General features: G+C 37.6%; 1 protein-coding gene across 4 annotated transcripts in view; it reads left to right on the plus strand.

Annotated features, from left to right (window-relative positions):
- TBC1D8B (TBC1 domain family member 8B) overlaps positions 1-15,283 on the plus strand; it is an 86,491-nt gene that overhangs the window by 40,431 nt on the left and 30,777 nt on the right. For all 4 annotated transcript variants that reach the window (XR_003796433.1, XM_029241112.1, XM_029241114.1 and 1 more), the window contains 3 exons: positions 10,486-10,635; positions 11,165-11,315; positions 11,797-12,011. Coding sequence is in view for 3 of the 4 variants with exons in the window: in XM_029241112.1 (XP_029096945.1) it covers positions 10,486-10,635; positions 11,165-11,315; positions 11,797-12,011 (516 nt within the window). In the remaining variant the exon portion in view is untranslated. The remainder of the gene's footprint in view (positions 1-10,485; positions 10,636-11,164; positions 11,316-11,796; positions 12,012-15,283) is intronic.

The following is a 15,283-nucleotide window of genomic DNA, read 5'->3' on the forward strand; positions in this document are numbered from 1 at the left end:
TAGTGTATATATGTCCATGCCACTCTCTCACTTTGTCACAGCTTACCGTTCCCCCTCCCCATATCCTCAAGTCCATGCTCTAGTAGGTCTGTGTCTTTATTCCCGTCTTACCCATAGGTTCTTCATGACCTTTTTAAATTTTTTTTCCTTAGATTCCATATATATGTTTTAGCATACAGTATTTGTTTTTCTCTTTCTGACTTACTTCATGCTGTATGACAGACTCTAGGTACATCCACCTCACTACAAATAATTCAATTTCGTTTCTTTTTATGGCTGAGTAATATTGCATTGTATATATGTGCCACATCTTCTTTATCCATTCATCTGTTGATGGACACTTAGGTCGCTTCCATATCCTGGCTATTGTAAATAGGGCTGCAATGAACATTTTGGTACATGACTCTTTTTGAATTATGGTTTTCTCAGGGTATATGACCAGTAGTCGGATTGCTGGGTCGTATGGTCGTTCTATTTGTAGTTTTTTAAGGAACCTCCATACTGTTTTCCATAGTGACTGTATCAATTTACATTCCTACCAACAGTGCAAGAGTGTTCCCTTTTCTCCACACCCTCTCCAGCATTTATTGTTTCTAGATTTTTTGATGATGGCCATTCTTACCGATGTGAGATGATATCTCATTGTAGTTTTGATTTGCATTTCTCTAATGATTTATGACGTTGAGCATTCTTTCATGTGTTTGTTGCCAATCTGTATATCATCTTTGGAGAAATGTCTATTTAGATCTTCTGCCCATTTCTGGATTGGGTTGTTTGTTTTTTTGATATTCAGCTGCATGAGCTGCTTGTACATTTTGGAGATTAATCCTTTCTCAGTTGCTTCATTTGCAAATATTTTCTCCCATTCTGAGGGTTGTCTTTTCACCTTGTTTGTGGTTTCCTTTGCTGTTCCAAAGCTTTGAAGTTTCATTAGGTCCCATTTGTTTATTTTTGTTTTTATTTACATTTCTCTAGGAGGTGGGTCAAAAAGGATCTTGTTGTGATTTATGTCATAGAGTGTTCTGCCTATGTTTTCCTCTAAGAGTTTAATAGTGTCTGGCCTTACATTTAGGTCTTTAATCCATTCTGAGTTTATTTTTGTGTATGGTGTTAGGGAGTGTTCTAATTTCATACCTCTACATGTACCTGTCCAGTTTTCCCAGCACCACTTATTGAAGAGGTTGTCTTTTCTCCACTGTATGTTCCTTTTTTTTGCATCTTTATTAGAGTATAATTGCTTTGCAATGGTGTGTTAGTTTCTGCTTTATAACAAAGTGAATCAGTTATACATATACATTTGTTCCCATACCTCTTCCCTCTTGCGTCTCCCTCCCTCCCACCCTCCCTATCCCACCCCTCCAGGCAGTCACAAAGCACCAAGCTGATCTCCCTGTGCTATGCGCCTGCTTCCCACTAGCTATCTACCTTACGATTGATAGTGTATATATGTCCATGCCTCTCGTTTTGTCACAGTTTACCCTTCCCCCTCCCCATATCCTCAAGTCCATTCTCTAGTAGGTCTGTGTCTTTATTCCTGTCTTACCCATAGGTTCTTCATGACATTTTTTTTCTTAAATTCCATATATATGTGTTAGCATACGGTATTTGTCTTTCTCTTTCTGACTTACTTCAGTCTGTATGACAGACTCTAGGTCTATCCACCTCATTACAGATAGCTCAATTTCGTTTCCTTTTATGGCTGAGTAATATTCCATTGTATATATGTGCCACATCTTCTTTATCCATTCATCCGATGATGGACACTTAGGTTGTTTCCATCTCCAGGCTATTGTAAATAGAGCTGCAATGAACATTTTGGTACATGACTCTTTTTGAATTATGGTTTTCTCAGGGTATATGCCCAGTAGTGGGATTGCTGGGTCATATGGTAGTTCTATTTGTAGTTTTTTAAGGAACCTCCATACTGTTCTCCATAGTGGCTGTACCAATTCACATTCCCACCAGCAGTGCAAGAGTGTTCCCTTTTCTCCACACCCTCTCCAGCATTTATTGTTTCTAGATTTTTTGATGATGGCCATTCTGACTGTTGTGAGATGATGTGAGATGATATTTCATTGTAGTTTTGATTTGCATTTCTCTAATGATTAATGATGTTGAGCATTCTTTCATGTGTTTGTTGGCAGTCTGTATATCTTCTTTGGATATTAGGTCTTTTGCCCATTTTGGGATTGGGTTTTTTGTTTTTTTAATATTGAGCTGCTTGGGCTGTTTATATATTTTGGAGATTAATCGTTTGTCCATTGATTCATTTGCAAATATTTTCTCCCATTCTGAGGGTTGTCTTTTCATCTTGTTTATAGTTTCCTTTGCTGTGCAAAAGCTTTGAAGTTTCATTAGGTCCCATTTGTTTATTTTTTCATTTATTTATATTACTCTAGGAGGTGGGTCAAAAAAATCTTGCTGTGATTTTTGTCAAACAGTGTTCTTCCTATATTTTCCTCTAAGAGTTTTATAGTGTCCGGTCTTTCATTTAGGTGTCTAATCCAGTTTGAGTTTATTTTTGTGTTTGGTGTTAGGGAGTGTTCTAATTTCATTCTTTTACATGTAGCTGTCCAGTTTTCCCAGTACCACTTATTGAAGAGACTATCTTTTCTCCATTGTATATCCTTGCCTCCTTTGTCATAGATTAGTTGACCATAGGTGCGTGCGTTTATCTCTGGGCTTTCTATCTTGTTCCATTGATCTATGTTTCTGTTTTTGTGCCAGTACCATATTGTCTTGATTACTGTTGCTTTGTAGTTTAGTGTGAAGTCAGGGAGTCTGATTCCTCCAGCTCCGTTTTTTTTCCCTCAAGACTGCTTTGGCTATTCGGGGTCTTTTGTGTCTCCATACAAATTTTAAGAATTTTTTTCTATTTCCATAAAAAATGCCATTGGTAATTTGATAAGGATTGCATTGAATGTGTAGATTGCTTTGGGTAGTATAGTCATTTTCATAATATTGATTCTTCCAATCCAAGAACATGGTATATCTCTCCATCTGTAGCTATCATCTTTAATTTCTTTCATCAGTGTCTTATAGTTTTCTGTGTACAAGTCTTTTGTCTCCCTAGGTAGATTTATTCCTAGGTATTTTATTCTTTTTGTTGCAGTGGCAAATGGGAGTGTTTCCTTAATTACTCTTTCACGTTTTTCATCATTGGTGTATAGGAATGCAAGAGATTTCTGTGCACTAATTTTGTATCCTGCTACTTTACCAAATTCATTGATTAGCTCTAGTAGTTTTCTGGTGGCATATTTAGGATTCTCTGTGTATAGTATCATGTCCTCTGCAAACAGTGACAGTTTTGCTTCTTGTTTTCTTATTTGTGTTCCTTTTCTTTTTCTGCTCTGATTGCTGTGGCTAGGATTCCAAAACTATGTTGAATAATAGTGGTGAGAGTGGACATCCTTGTCTTGTTCCTGATCTTAGAGGAAATGCTTTCAGTTTTTCACCATTGAGAATGATGTTTGCTGTGGATTTGTCTTATATGTCCTTTATTATGTTGAGGTAGTTTCCCTCTATGCCCACTTTCTGGAGAGTTTTTATCATAAATGGGTGTTGAATTTTTTCAAAAGCTTTTTATGCATCTATTTAGATGATCATATGGTTTTTCTTCTTCCATTTGGTAATTGGTGTATCACATTGATTGACTTGCGTATATTGAAGAATCCTTGCATCCCTGGGATAAATCCCACTTGATCATGGTGTATGACCCTTTCAGTGTGTTGTTGGATTCTGTTTGCTAGTATTTTGTTGAGGATTTTTCCATCTATATTAACCAGTGACATTGGTCTGTAATTTTCTGTTTTTGTAGTATCTTTGTCTGGTTTTGGTAGCAGTGATGGTGGCCTCATAGAATGAGTTTGGGAGTGTTCCTTCCTCTGCAGTTTTTTGGAAGAGTTTGGGAAGGATGGGTGTTAGCTCTTCTCTAAATGTTTGATAGAATTCACCTGTGAAGCCACCTGTTCCTGGACTTTTGTTTTTGGAAGATTTTTAATCACAGTTTCAATTTCATCACTTGTGATTGGTCTATTCATGTTTTCTATTTCTTCCTGATTCAGTCTTAGAGGGTTATACCTTTCTACGAATTTGTCCATTTCTTCCAGGTTGTCCATTTTATTAACATAGTGTTGCTCGTAGTAGTCTCTCAGGATGCTTTGTATTTCTGCGGTGTCTATCGTAACTTCTCCTTTTTCTTTTCTAATTTTATTGATTTCAGTCCTCTCTCTGTTTTTCTTGATGAGTCTGGCTAATGGTTTATCAATTTTGTTTATCTTCTCAAAGAACCAGCTCTTAGTATTATTGATCTTTGCTATAGTGTTCTTTGTTTCTATTTCATTTATTTCTGCACTGATCTTTATGATATCTTTCCTTTTGCTAACTTTCGTTTTTGTTTGTTCTTCTTCCTCTAGTTCCTTTCGGTGTAAGGTTAGATTGTTTATTTGAGATTTTTCTTGTTTATTGATGTAGGCTTGTCTAGCTGTATACTTCCCTCTTAGAATTGCTTTTGCTGCATCCCATAGGTTTTGGATCATCATTTTTTCTCTTTCATTTGCCTCTAGGTGTTTTTTGATTTCCTCTTTGATTTCTTCAGTGATCTCTTGGTTATTTAGTTCTGTATTGTTTAGCCTCCATGTGTTTGTGTTTTTTACGCTTTTTTCCCTGTAATTCATTTCTAATCTCATAGTGTTATGGTCAGAAAAGATGCTTGATATGATTTCAGTTTTCTTAACTTTACTGTTGCTTGATGTGTGACCCAAGATGTGATCTATCCTGGAGAACGTTCCATGCGCACTTGAGAAGAAAGTGTAATCTGCTGTTTCTGGATGGAATGTCCTATAAACATCAATTAAATCTATCTGGTGTATTTTGTCATTTAAAGCTTCTGTTTCCTTATTTATTTTCATTTTGGATGATCTGTCCGTTGGTGTAAGTGAGGTGTTAAAGTCCCCTGCTATGAATGTATTACTGTCTATTTCCCCTTTTATGGCTGTTAGTATTTTCCTTATGTATTGAGGTGCTCCTATGTTGGGTGCATATATATTTACAATTGTTATATCTTCTTCTTGGATAGATCCGTTTATCATTATGTAGTGTCCTTCCTTGTCTCTTGTAACATTCTTTATTTTAAAGTCTATTTTATCTGATATGAGTATTGCTACTCCAGCTTTCTTCTGATTTCTATTTGCATGGAATATCTTTTTGCATCCCCTCATTTTCAGCCTGTATGTGTCCCTAGGTCTGAAGTGGGTCTCTTGTAGACAGCATATATATGGGTCTTGTTTTTGTATCTATTCAGCAAGGCTGTGTCTTTTGGTTGGAGCATTTAATCCATTCACATTTAAGGTAATTATCCATATGTATGTTCCTATGACCATTTTCTTAATTGTTGTGGGTTTGTTTTTGTAGGTCCTTTTCTTCTGTTGTGTTTCCCACTTAGAGAAGTTCCTTTAGGATTTGTTGTAGAGCTGGCTTGGTGGTGCTGAATTCTCTTAGCTTTTGCTTGTCTGTAAACCTTTGGATTTCTCCGTCGAATCTGAATGAGATCCTTGCCAGGGAGAGTAATCTTGGTTGTAGTTTCTTCCCTTTCATCACTTTAAGTATATCATGCCACTCCCTGCTGGCTGGTAGAGTTTCTGCTGAGAAATCAGCTGTTAACCTTATGGGAGTTCTCCTGTATGTCATTTGTCATTTTTCCCTTGTTGCTTTCAGTAACTTTTCGTTGTGTTTAATTTTTGTCAATTCGATTACTGTGTGTCTCAGCGTGTTTCTCCTTGTGTTTATCTTGCCTGGGACTCTGCACTTCCTGGAATTGGGTGGCTATTTCCTTCCCCATGTTAGGGAAGTTTTCGATTATAATCTCTTCAGATATTTTCTCTGGTCCTTTCTCTCTCTCTTCTCCTTCTGCGACCCCTATAATGCAAATGTTTTTGCGTTTAATGTTGTCCCAGAGGTCTCTTATGCTGTCTTCATTTCTTTTCATTCTTTTTTCTTTATTCTGTTCCGCAGCAGTGAATTCCACCATTCTGTCTTCCAGGTCACTTTTCCGTTTTTCTGCCTCAGTTATTCTGCTATTGATTCCTTCTAGTGTAGGTTTTTTTAAAAATTTTATTTATTTATTTATTTTTGGCTGTGTTGGGTCTTCGTTTCTGTGCGTGGGCTTTCTCTAGTTGTGGCGAGCAGGGGCCACTCTTCATCGCGGTGTGCAGACCACTCACTGTCACGGCCTCTCTTGTTGCGGAGCAGAAACTCCAGACGCACAGGCTCAGTAGTTGTGCCTCATGAGCCTGGTTGCTCCGTGGCATGTGGGATCTTCTGTTCTTCTTCTGCGACCTCTATAAGTCGAATGTTGGTGACTTAAATGTTGTCCCAGAGGTCTCTGAGACTGTCCTCAATTCTTTTCATTCTTTTTTCTGCTCCCTGGCAGTTATTTCCACCATTTTATCTTCCAGCTTACTTATCCGTTCTTCTGCCTCCATTATTCTGTTATTGGTTCCTTGTAGAGTATTTTCAGTTTCAGTAATTGTATTGTTTATCACTGTTTGTTTGCTCTTTAGTTCTTCTAGATCCTTGTTAAATGTTTCTTGTATTTTCTCCATTCTGTTTCTGAGATTTTGGATCATCTTTACTGTCATTACTCTGAATTCTTTTTCAGGTAGGTTGCCTATTTCATGTTCATTTATTTGGTCTTGTAGGTTTTTACCTTGCTCCTTCATCTGTAACAAATTTTTTTGTCATTTCTTTTTTTTTTTTTTTAATGGGTGATGCTCTATTCCTGTCTTACTGGTTGTTTGGCCTGAGATGTCCAGCACTGGAGTTTGCAGGCAGTTAGATAGAGCTGGGTCTTGGTGCTGAGATAAGGACCTCTGGGAGGCCTCACTCTGATTGATATTCCCCGGGGTGTGAGGTTCTCTGTTAGTCCAGCGGTTTGGACTCAGAGCTCCCACCACAGGAACTCGGCCCCGACCTCTGGCCTGGGAACCAAGATCCCACAGCCTGTTCGCTGGGGGTTCCTCCTATTCCCTTAGGTGTCTATAGTCCGTCACCAGTGCCTGGTAGGTTCCCTAGTTGTGAGGAGCCGCAAATTCCACGTACTCCTAGTACGCCATCTTGACTCCACCCTTCAGTGTGGACATTTTAACAATATTAATCCCTTTTTTAAATAAATTTCTTTATTTTCCCATTTTTTGGCTGTGTTGGGTCTTAATTGCTGCACGTGGGCTTTCTCTAGTTGCAGGGAGCAGGGGCTACTCTTCATTGTGGTGCGTGGGCTTCTCATTGTGGTGGCCTCTCTTGTTTCAGAGCACAGGCTCTAGGCAGGCGGGCTTCAGTAGTTGTGGCACACGGGTCTAGTTGCTCCATGGCAGTGGGATCTTCCTGGACCAGGGCTCGAACTTGTGTCCCCTGCATTGGCAGGCATATTCTTAACCACTGCGCCACCAGGGAAGTCCCACAATATTAATTCTTTTGATCCATGAACACAAGTTATCTTTCCATTTATTTGTGTCTTCATCAGTTTCTTTCATCAGTGTTTTATCAGTTTTGATGTATAGATTTTCACTTTCTTGGTTAATTTATTTCTAGGTATTTTATCGTTTTTGATGTTAATGTAAATGAGATTGTTTTCTTTATTTTTTTTCAGATAGTTCATTGTTAGTGTATAGAAACACAACTGATTTTGTATCCTGAATGTTTACTGAGTTTGTTGATTAGTTCTAACAGTTTTTTGATGGAGTCTTAAGGATTTTCTCTATACAAGATCATGTCATCAGCAAACAGTTTTACTTTATTTCTGATTTAGATGCCTTTTATTTGTTTTTCTTGTTAATTTCTCTGGCCAGGACTTATGGTACTTTGTTGAAAAGTAGTGGTGAGAGTGGGCACCCTTATCTTGTTCCTGATCTTAGAGAGAAAGCTTTCACCTTTTCACCATGGAGTATGATGTTAGCTTTGGGCTTGTCATATATGGCCTTTATTATATTGAGGTATGTTTCTTCTATACCCACTTTATTGATAGTTTTTATTATGAAAGGATGTTGAATATTTGTCAAATAATTTTTCTGCATCTATTGAGATGATCATATGATTTTTACGTTTCATTCTATTAATGTGGTGTATCTTATTTTGTTGATTTGTGTATTTTGAACCATCCTTGCCTCCCAGGGATAAATCCCAGTTGATCATGGTGTATGATCCTTTTAATGTGCTGTTGAATTCAGTTTGCTAGTATTTTGTTGAGAATTTTTGCATCTGTATGCATCAGGGATTTTGGCCTCTAGTTTTCTTTTCTTGTAGTGTTCCCATCTGGATTTGGTTTCAGGAGACTGCTGGCCTTGTAAAATGAGTTTGGGTGTCTTCCCTCCTATTTAATATTTTGCAAGAGTTTGAGGATTAACGTTAATTCTTCTTTACATGTTTGGTAGATTTTACCCATGACACCATCTGGTCCAGGGTTTTTTGTTGTTGTTGTTGAGAGGTTTTGTATTAGATTCAGTTTCCTTACATATTATTGGTTATGTTCAGATTTCCTATTTTTTATGATTAAGTCTTGGTAATTGTATGTCTCTAGGAATTTGTCCGTTTCTTCTGTGTCATCCCATTTGTTGGCATATAATTGGTCAAAGTAATGTCTTATGATCCTTTTAATTTCTGTGTCATCGGGCATAAAGTCTCTTTCATTTCTAATTTTATGTTTGAATCCTCTCTCTTTTTTTCATGGTAAATCCAGCTAAAGGTTTGTCAATTTTGTTTATCTTTTCAAAAAAAACAGCCCTTAGTTTTGTTGATAGTTTATTTCTTTTTATTGTTGAAAAATATTCCATTCTCTGGATATACCAGGGTTTATCCATTCACCTATTGAAGGACACCTTAGTTGCTTCCAGTTTTTGGTAGTTTTGAATAAAGCTGCTATAAACATTCATGTGCAGGTTTTTATGTGGGCATAAGTTTTCAACTCATATGGTACATACCTAGGAACACAATTGCTGAATTATACGGTAAGACTATGTTTAGCTTTATAAGAAACTGTCATACCATCTCTTAAAGTACTGTATTGCTTTGTATTCCCGCCAGCAATGAATAAGAGTTCTTCTTGTTCCACATCCCCAGTAGCACTTGGTGTTATCAGTGTTCTGGATTTTAGCCATTTTAATAGATGTGAAATGGTATCTCATTGTTTAAATTTGCAATTGCCTAATGACATATGATGTTGAGCATCTTTTCATATGATTGTCTTTATATCTTCTTTGGTGAGGTCTCTGCTTAGGTATTTTGCCCACTTTTAAATTTGGTCCTTTATTTTTTTAAACAGTTTCCTTTAGTTCTTTGAATGTATATATATAATAGCTGCTTTCCATTCCTAGTTTAAAAAAATCTAAGAAGTAAGCCCCTTCTGGGACATTTTTTTTGTTGGTTGCCTTTTATTTTTAGTTCTTGTTTGTATTTTTAAGCATGGCTTCCTCAGATCACCCCCTGAGTCAGTCTAAATCAGTGGTCAGTCGATGATGGGCCAGAAGATTTCCTTAAATGCCTTGAACCAGTAAGTTCTCCACCTTTTGCCAAGAGGATCTTTGTATGAAGGTATACTTCATACTTTAGGAAGTTTATAAATCAGCCTTAGTTTTCATTTCTTATTTCCAGAGTTGAATGACTGGGGCTTTCTCCTGTCCCATTTCTTTGCTGGGTAAGTTCACAGTCTTGTATACTCATGCATACTTTCAGATCCCCAAGAATATGTTGGAACCTTTCAAAGTTCCCCTATGGCTATCTAATTTTCAAGGTCTTCCTTTTAAATTTTTAGCCAGGCTCTTGTTTGCCCCAAATTGAAATCACAGCCTTAGGCAGCTGTGATATTATCAGAAGATTGCTATGGTTTTCTTGGAATGCCCGGGGGAAAGGACTTTTTACATAGAGCTGAGCTCTGAGTCAAATCAAATGATAACACCCTAGGAATGGAGATTTTCCAGGTAGCTGCTAGTTTGGTGAAAATATTGACTGTGTTCTGGGGATGGGGCTTTTAATAAAGTTCCAAAAGATCCATTGGTGTGATAATGCTGACTTTCATGGCTACCATACCTCTGAGCTTGGAAGGGAGGGAGGATGGGAATAACCTTAAGTTAAAACTTCACAGACTGGTGTTCTTACTGAGGTTCATTAGTTTTTTTTTGAATCATACTTTTCAGTTCATTCTGTGCCTTTGGTTAATTTCCAATGTTCTGACCTGTTTTTTTAAATGTTTTTCCTGTATTTTATTGCCCAAGTAGGGGAATTCACTCACTAAGGTCGTGAGCTTGATGTTCTGGACATTAGTTTGTTGACATCTCTAATTTTGGTGGAAAAACAATGTTCTTCTGAGACATTGCTTTAATATTTATTATGTATATAAATTGTGGTTTGTAAATGACAGATAAAACATTAGCACTTTTTCTTTTTGCGGAAACTTTTAGGCACACATTTGGGACAATTATATTCTTTCTTTTTCAGGTTCCTATTAGTTCTGAGTCTGTAGACCCATCTGATGATATTGAGGTACAATCTTTGATACGTCAGAGAGAATGCAGCAAAACTGTGAACACTGAAGCCTTAATGACAGTATTTCACCCTCAGAATTTGGAGACTCTTAATTCCAAAATGGTAGGAAAACAAAATATTTAAATCTATAGATTGAAACAGTTGATCAAAAATAAAAATCTTAGATCAGACTGAAAACTCTTCTTTTTGGGCTTGAAGAGGTCTTCTAGCAGGTACTACTGTGTGACATGTTTGGTTCCATTACAAAATAGGACTGTTATCAAGAATTAAGATGAAAGTTGAACCTTGGGCTTTATTTGCATAGATTTCTAACAGTCAATCCTAATTGGGGTGATTGGTGAGAATGGTGGTTCAAAGCTTTACCTCCTAGGTGTCATGGTTTTACCATTTTAATATGAGAAGAACTAAAATAGTAAATTAAACCTGCTATGCTCACATGGATTTTAAAGAGTTTTGTGATGACAGTGGTGCAGGGTTTAGCCCATCTGTGAATACTGATTTTGACTTTCTGTGTTTTTGTTTTCCATAGGTATTGTTTCATGGTGAAGAGAGTTATTGAGTTATTTGAAACTTAATTTCAAATTAAGTTAATTTCTCACCATGTTTAGTTGCTTTGATTTTTTTGTTATAGTTGAAAGAAAAGATGAAGGAACAGTCCTGGAACATCCTGTTTACAGAATGTGGGCGTGGTGTTAGCATGTTTCGGACCAAAAAGACTCAAGATCTTGTTGTAAGAGGGATTCCAGAGACCTTAAGAGGAGAGCTCTGGATGCTTTTTTCAGGTATTACATTTATTCACTTTATTCATTTAACAGACATTATCTATGCCCCTTCTAGGAGTTATGTACTAAGCTAAATAAAAATAATTACAAAGATGGCTAGGACTAAGTCTTATCATGAGTTCAGACTAGTCACAGAGAGTACGGTAGTTATGTGTACTTACCTATATATCCATACATCCATTGTCTGAGCAGATTAGTTTATTAGGCAATAGCTAACTGCAAGAGACAGGGTGGGAATCTCTAGTATCAGAAGGAAGTTAAAGGGAAAAGACAGTTCATGAAAATGTTATTCTTTTGGATAAGATTCCTGTCCTAATGTTATAGATTCTAGTGGGAAGCTTTTCCTTTTATTTGTTTGTACTCAGATAACACTTGAGCATAAAGCTTAATTTAAAAGTAATCCAGTTCTTCATGTATATAGGCAAGTAGTAGCTTTGTTATGTTCCTCTTCTTTTGTATGTTAATGTGATCATCTGTACAGGTGCTGTTAATGACATGGCTGCTAATCCTGGCTATTATGCTGAAGTGGTTGAGCAGTCTTTAGGGACCTGCAACTTGGCTACTGAAGAAATTGAACGTGATTTGCGTCGCTCCCTGCCTGAGCATCCAGCCTTTCAGAGTGACACTGGCATATCTGCTCTGAGGCGGGTACTCACTGCTTATGCATTCAGGAATCCCAGAATTGGATACTGCCAGGTATGATTTCATTATGAGCTCAACTGTTATCATGTTCCAAATGATAAAATCACATCAAATCCAACTCTACTAATAAGGACAGAGATTGGGCTGAGATTGATAGTGGATATTATTAATGCAAGAATGATAGTGGGAATACTTAGAATTGATATTCCATTAATTCATTTTTCTTTTAATTTAACAAATATTTACTGAATTCCTGCTCTGTAAAAGATACTGTGCTAGGTGCTTAAGACTATATAAAGCTGAATCAGATAGTAATCCTGCCCTTAAAAATATATGGACTGGTAGGTATTAAAACATATTCAAGGACTTCCCTGGTGGTGTAGTAGTTGCGAATCTACCTGCTAGTGCAGGGGACACTGGTTCAATCCCTGGTCTGGGAAGATCCCACATGCCATGGAGCAGCTAAGCCTGTGTGCCACAACTACTGAGCCTGCACTCTAGAGCCCACACGCCGCAACTGCTGAGCCCACACACCACAACTACTGAAGCCCACGCACCTAGAGCCCATACTCCGCAACAAGAGAAGCCACTGCAATGAGAAGCCTGCACACCTCAAGAGTAGCTTCCGCTTGCTGCAACTAGAGCAAGCCCGTGTGCAGGAACAAAGACCCAATGCAGCCAAAAATAAATTTAAAATTTAGAAACAAAAACAAAAAAACATATTCATTGGCAAAAGAAAAACAAATGAGACAATTTATTAGAGAAATATTAAGTCTCACCAGGATTTATAATAGGGATAAGTTGGAGGAACAGAGAAGGCTGCATGGAAGAAGTGGCATTTTTAGGTCTTGAAATTGGTGAATTTTAGATATATGGAGATGGAATGAAATACCATTTGTAGGTGAAGGGATCAGTGTAACCAAACACAGAGGTAAATGTGGAATATATGTAGGACCATGTTCTGTTTAGTAGAATTGTAGAGTGAATGAAGTGAGGTAATTGAGGGAAAAAATCAAAAAGGTAGATTGGGATAGGTCAGGAGTTTGAATGTTACTTTGTAGACAGTGGGGGAATCACTGAAAAAAATCCTGTAGGACACTAAAGGGTATGCCAGACTGCTAACACAAATAATCTCAAACACAATAGACGTTTACTTAAAGGAATAAACAGAGGAGAGCAAATATTCAAGTCAGTAGGTAGCTCTCCTCCATGTGATTATTCAGGGATTTAGGCTGACAACAGGCTCTGTCATCTTCAAAACATGGCTTCCAAGGTGCTCTTTCATTGCCATTACTACTCACAGGAAGAGGGGAGAGAGCATGGAGAAACAATTATGAGAAATTTTATTGGCCAGGCCTGGAAGTTGCATACATCACTTCACCCACATTTTATTGGAGGATCTTGGTCTCATGGCCACACCTATTCATAAAGAAGTCTGCAAAATGTAGCGTGGTTGAGCACATGTACATCCAGATACTATGGAAGAAGGGGAGATTGGGTTATGGTGGATAGCTAGCACTCTCAGCCACACATTCATTTATGATGGGGTTGAGTACCCATAATGATTACATATCAGTCCTACCTATCCATTGAAACTTATCAATAGACAGGTATTTTTGAAAAGCAATTTAAGTGAGTGGATCATCTGAATGATCAGTATTTAGCATGTTTTAGGATCTCTGAAAGGTAATAAAGAAGCATAATGCTTCTTTTCTCAAAGAGCTTACACTCAGCCTATAATGTTATCTATATGTGGTAGTTTAAAGGCAGCTTCAAAGTAGGCAACACTTGATTTTTGACTTCTAAAAAATGAAAGCAAAATTAGAAACATGGAGGGCCAGAGGAAAGTTATTCAGAGTTAGGTAACACTATAAGCAATACCATTCAGGTGAAAATAAGCCTACCATGGAGATCAGACTGGCTAGGTTCGTGCTGGAATCAAGAAGTAAATAAGTTTGTGTGAGGCAAGATCATGGTGAATCTTTCAAGCTTGGGAGAAGTTTGAATTTAATATGATAAGCAGGTTTTGTTGCTTTTGACCAAAAACTCAGGTGAGCCATACTGACTCATGGCTGGCTGACTGGCTTTGTTTATCTTTTCTTCTTCCATCCTTCCCTCCCTTCCTTCTATCTATCTGATCTATCTTCTTCCTTCTTTTCTTCCTTCCTTTGCTTTTTTCATTCCTTTTTCCTTTCATCTATCTAGAGATAGAATTCACGTACCAGAAACTTCACCCGTTAGTGTTTTTTAGTATATTCACAAAGCCGTGCAACCATCATCACAGTCTTAACCTCCATAACACTTTCATCACCCCAGAAGGAAGCCCCACATCCATTAGTAGTTACTCCCCATTTCTCCCTACTCCCAACCCTAGGCAATCACTAATCTACTTTTCTGTTTCTATGGATTTGCCTATTATGGATATTTTATCTAAATGGAGTGATACAATATGTGGTCTTTTGTGTCTGCCTGATTTCATTTAGCATATTGTTTTCAAGGTCCACCCATGTTGTAGCATGTATTAGTACAATACTTCATTCCTTGCTATGGCTGAATAATAGTCCATGGTATGGATATACAACATTTTGTTCAACAGTTGGTAGGCATTTTGGGTTGTTTCCACATTTTTGCTATTGTGAATAATGTTGCCATGGATATTCGTGTACAATTTTTTGTGTGGATGTGTTTTTTCATTCTTTTGGGTATTTAGCTAGAAGTGGAATTGCTGAGTTATGTGGTAACTTTATGTAACTTTAACATTTTGGGGCAATGCCAAACTATTTTAAAAAGTGACCGTACCATTTTACATTCCCACCAGCAATGTGTGTGATGGTTCCAATTTCTCCACATCCTCGGTGACACTTGTTATTATCTCTCTTTTTGATTATAGCCATCCTAGTGAATGTGAAGGGTATCTCGTTGTGGTTTTGATTTGCATTTCCCTAACATGCTTATTGGCCATTTGTATATCTTCTTAGGAGAAATGTCTATTCAAATCCTTTGCCCATTTTAAAAATTGGATTATTTATCTTGTTACTGTTGAGTTGTAATGGTTCTTTATATATTTTGGATACTAATCCTTTATCAGATATAGTATTTGCAAAATTTTTCTCCTGTTCTGTGGATTGTTTTTTTACTTTCTTTTTTTTTTGTGGTACACGGGCCTCTCACTGCTGTGGCCTCTCCCATTGCGGAGCACAGGCTCCGGACGCGCAGGCTCAGTGGCCATGGTTCACGGGCCTAGCCGCTCTGCGGCATGTGGGATCTTCCCAGACCGGGGCACGAACCCATGTCCCCTGCATCGGCAGGCAGACTGTCAACCACTG

The sequence above is a fragment of the Monodon monoceros genome, unplaced genomic scaffold (assembly GCF_005190385.1).
Source record: "Monodon monoceros isolate NGI ecotype Baffin Bay Population unplaced genomic scaffold, NGI_Narwhal_1 Super_Scaffold_22, whole genome shotgun sequence".
NCBI lineage: Eukaryota > Metazoa > Chordata > Mammalia > Artiodactyla > Monodontidae > Monodon > Monodon monoceros.